At 41.1% G+C, this 2,819-nt stretch overlaps 1 protein-coding gene across 2 annotated transcripts in view; it reads left to right on the top strand.

Moving 5' to 3' along the window:
• Window positions 1-485: 485 nt before the first annotated feature.
• myo1ea (myosin IEa) overlaps window positions 486-2,819 on the top strand; it is a 122,065-nt gene continuing 119,731 nt past the window's right edge. For both annotated transcript variants that reach the window (XM_017711660.2, XM_017711659.2), the window contains exon 1: window positions 486-719. In XM_017711660.2, the coding sequence (XP_017567149.1) occupies window positions 717-719 (3 nt within the window). In that variant the 5' untranslated portion in view covers window positions 486-716. The remainder of the gene's footprint in view (window positions 720-2,819) is intronic.

Below are 2,819 nucleotides of genomic sequence, written 5' to 3'. Positions count from 1 at the left end.
AATCCTGGGGAGGGTGTTTATATATATATATATATATATATATATATATATAAAACAGAGATCAGAAGTGTCATAAACAAACTAACAAACAGATAAATAAAATCTACAGTTTTTCAAAGATATCAAAGATATATTTCACATTTACTTATTTAAATTCACTATGGTCACATTACGCCATGTATTTAATAAATTTATTCATAATTTATTTAAATAATTTCGTCCGAACAAAACTCCATATGTATCAGTGTAGTTTTGACTTTTGATATCATATATATATATATATATGTATATTTATATTTAAACAATTCTATTTTTAAATTGTACTTTTTCTATTTTTTAATTCAGAGATCACCGGAGGGCGTGGCGCTCTCGGAAGCCGGCGCTACTTGTCTGGTCCCAGCCAATCCCAGCGCAGGGGGGCGGGGCGTGTCTGTAAACGGGCGGGGAAAGAGCCCGAGTGATCCCGCTGCTCTGTGTGCGTTGCCGTTGCTAAGCTCAGTAGCATGGAGCGGGGAGGAGGCAGGTACTGAGGAGAGAACTTTAAGCGTCTTTTACAGCTTTACTTCACACAAAGGACCGCGATCTCTGCGTCCCTTCTCCTCCAGAAATACCGACGAGGGTGATTTTAGACCGAGGATAACTTACTTGGCGAAGTCGAGACAAAACGGACTGTTATAAAGGGAACCGCGTCTGTCTGACAACAGCAGCAGCTCAGTATGGTGAGTTAACGCTGCGCTACCTTTGGCTGTCTGTCTGACCTTGTTTACATTTGCATATGAGCATATTTCGCTTCGTGTCGACTGTTTTGAAGGAAACAGGCTGGAAAAAGAAACGATAAACGTCTGTATGTGTGATAATAAGCGTCAAAGAGCTCTTGTAACTTAGTTTGAGGCTTGTGTGGACCGGCTGGTGTTCCCTATGCGCCTCCTCTCTCAGTGAGTAATGGACTAGTATATGAATAACAGTAATTTGATTGTTAGACAATAACAACATCACCACGTTGTGCAGTTAAAGGGGAGTTCCACCGGTTTTCTCAGAATATCTATATAATTCACTGGTTGAGATGTGAATAAAGCCCTTAGGAGCTTTTTCATGTCAAATGCTTCATTGTAGAGAAATTTACCAACTCAGATTTCTTTACAGTGGTGGTGATGGGAACCAGGGGTCACAATGTCTATGAAACATAGCCTTTTTATTTGCTGTCCGATACCACTAGTGAACCTACATATGTCTTTTAAGTTTTTAGGCCTATGTGTATGTTGATGATGCTAAAATAGTAGATCTGGGAAAAAATGTTATATACTGGAGACTATTTTGCCTTATAATGCCCTGCATGTACCCCTCGACCGTGAATGGCTTTTAAAACCCTTCCCTCAGGAATGTCGTCAAACAATGTCACAGGTGTCAGGCAGAGTATTCTCAGCCGTTTCATGTAATAGATTTCTGTATGGGGGCTTTTAGAGACATTAGATATTTCACAGATGTCTGGTTCCATTCACCACCACTGTGAACTCTGACTCCAAGCGTTTTACATCCAAGCACTCTGAATGGCATCTTAGTGATTTAATTGTGCGAAATGTTTGAAAGATCTGTGGAATTTCCCTTTTAAGGGACGAAGGAGGAGACCATACACCTATATTCACCTTCTCTTTACCTTTACAGTAGTTTCAGGATCTCAGTTAACCTTTGTTGTGCTCTGGAAACCTGAGCTCATAGGCCTGTGTGGACTCCTAGTGAATTCTGCACTCAGGCCACTCGAGTGAACGCCCTCAGCCGGGTGTCAGGTTTTAGTTTATGCCTTCATTTGCTTCTCTGTGCCTTCTGTAGGTCAACAGTACCTAGAACAGATTCTACCGGGCAGATGATTGGCCTCTGTGTAGTTATCAATGAAAAGTGGACAGATAATAGCACTCACAGCAGCACCATCTACCTGAAACCCTTCATCAGGTTATAAATGATACCGCTTGCCTCCTGTTTCAGTTTCACTCTGTATCTCTAGTTGCAGATTTGTGCAAAATCCGCATTTTGGATTACTGTGGGAAGAACTCAGGGCTTGATTTGTTTGCATAGTGACATGCTTTCGTTATGAATAAGCCAAATGAGAAAGGTCAGCTTCATAGCTTGTCTTCAGCTTCATCTTCACTTAACGGGTGATTGGCATGTATAATTCCCATAGTCCCATTAATATTATGGCATTTTCAGAACAAGCCAAAACCTGTTATAACTGCTTTTCAACATTCGCCACTGTTTATATTGTCCTAATACTCTCATTGACTCTGTCCTGCTTTTACCATGGCGGCCTGTCTGTATGCCATATGTAGACTCTTTGCGCTCTGTCATAGAACACGTTAAGCCAGTCCAGCCGTCTCGTCTATGCAGATGAACAGATGATTCGAGAACTATGCGACCAGTGGAACTGGTTTTTCTCTTTAGGGCCTGCGTTCATACAACAAACCTCTTTACATAATAGGCAGCTGATGCTATGTTTTGACTCCTGTACTTGGTATGGATGATTTTAGTCATGCATTGAAGTCAATTGAACATCGTACCCTCCATCACCCCCTAGGTTTGGAAGAAAGAAAGGTGAAAGAAATGTATTCTTGTCTTTGTGCTGATTAGACATAGACCATTTGTTATGTTGTCAAAGTTGGTAGGCAGATTTGTACATAGAAGTCAGTACAGCAGAAACATTTGGAGAAAATATCTGACCGGTACTTCGATTGTGATGGACTTTACTGTAAATTAAGGTCCAGGCCTACGTTTTGGCCCAAAGGGACCAGCCATTTCACTGCACGTTAGTCATGGTTGTGATGTCACAG

The sequence above is a fragment of the Pygocentrus nattereri genome, chromosome 25, assembly GCF_015220715.1.
Source record: "Pygocentrus nattereri isolate fPygNat1 chromosome 25, fPygNat1.pri, whole genome shotgun sequence".
In the NCBI taxonomy this organism is placed as follows: Eukaryota; Metazoa; Chordata; class Actinopteri; order Characiformes; family Serrasalmidae; genus Pygocentrus; species Pygocentrus nattereri.
This window is presented reverse-complemented; position numbering and strand designations above follow the sequence as displayed.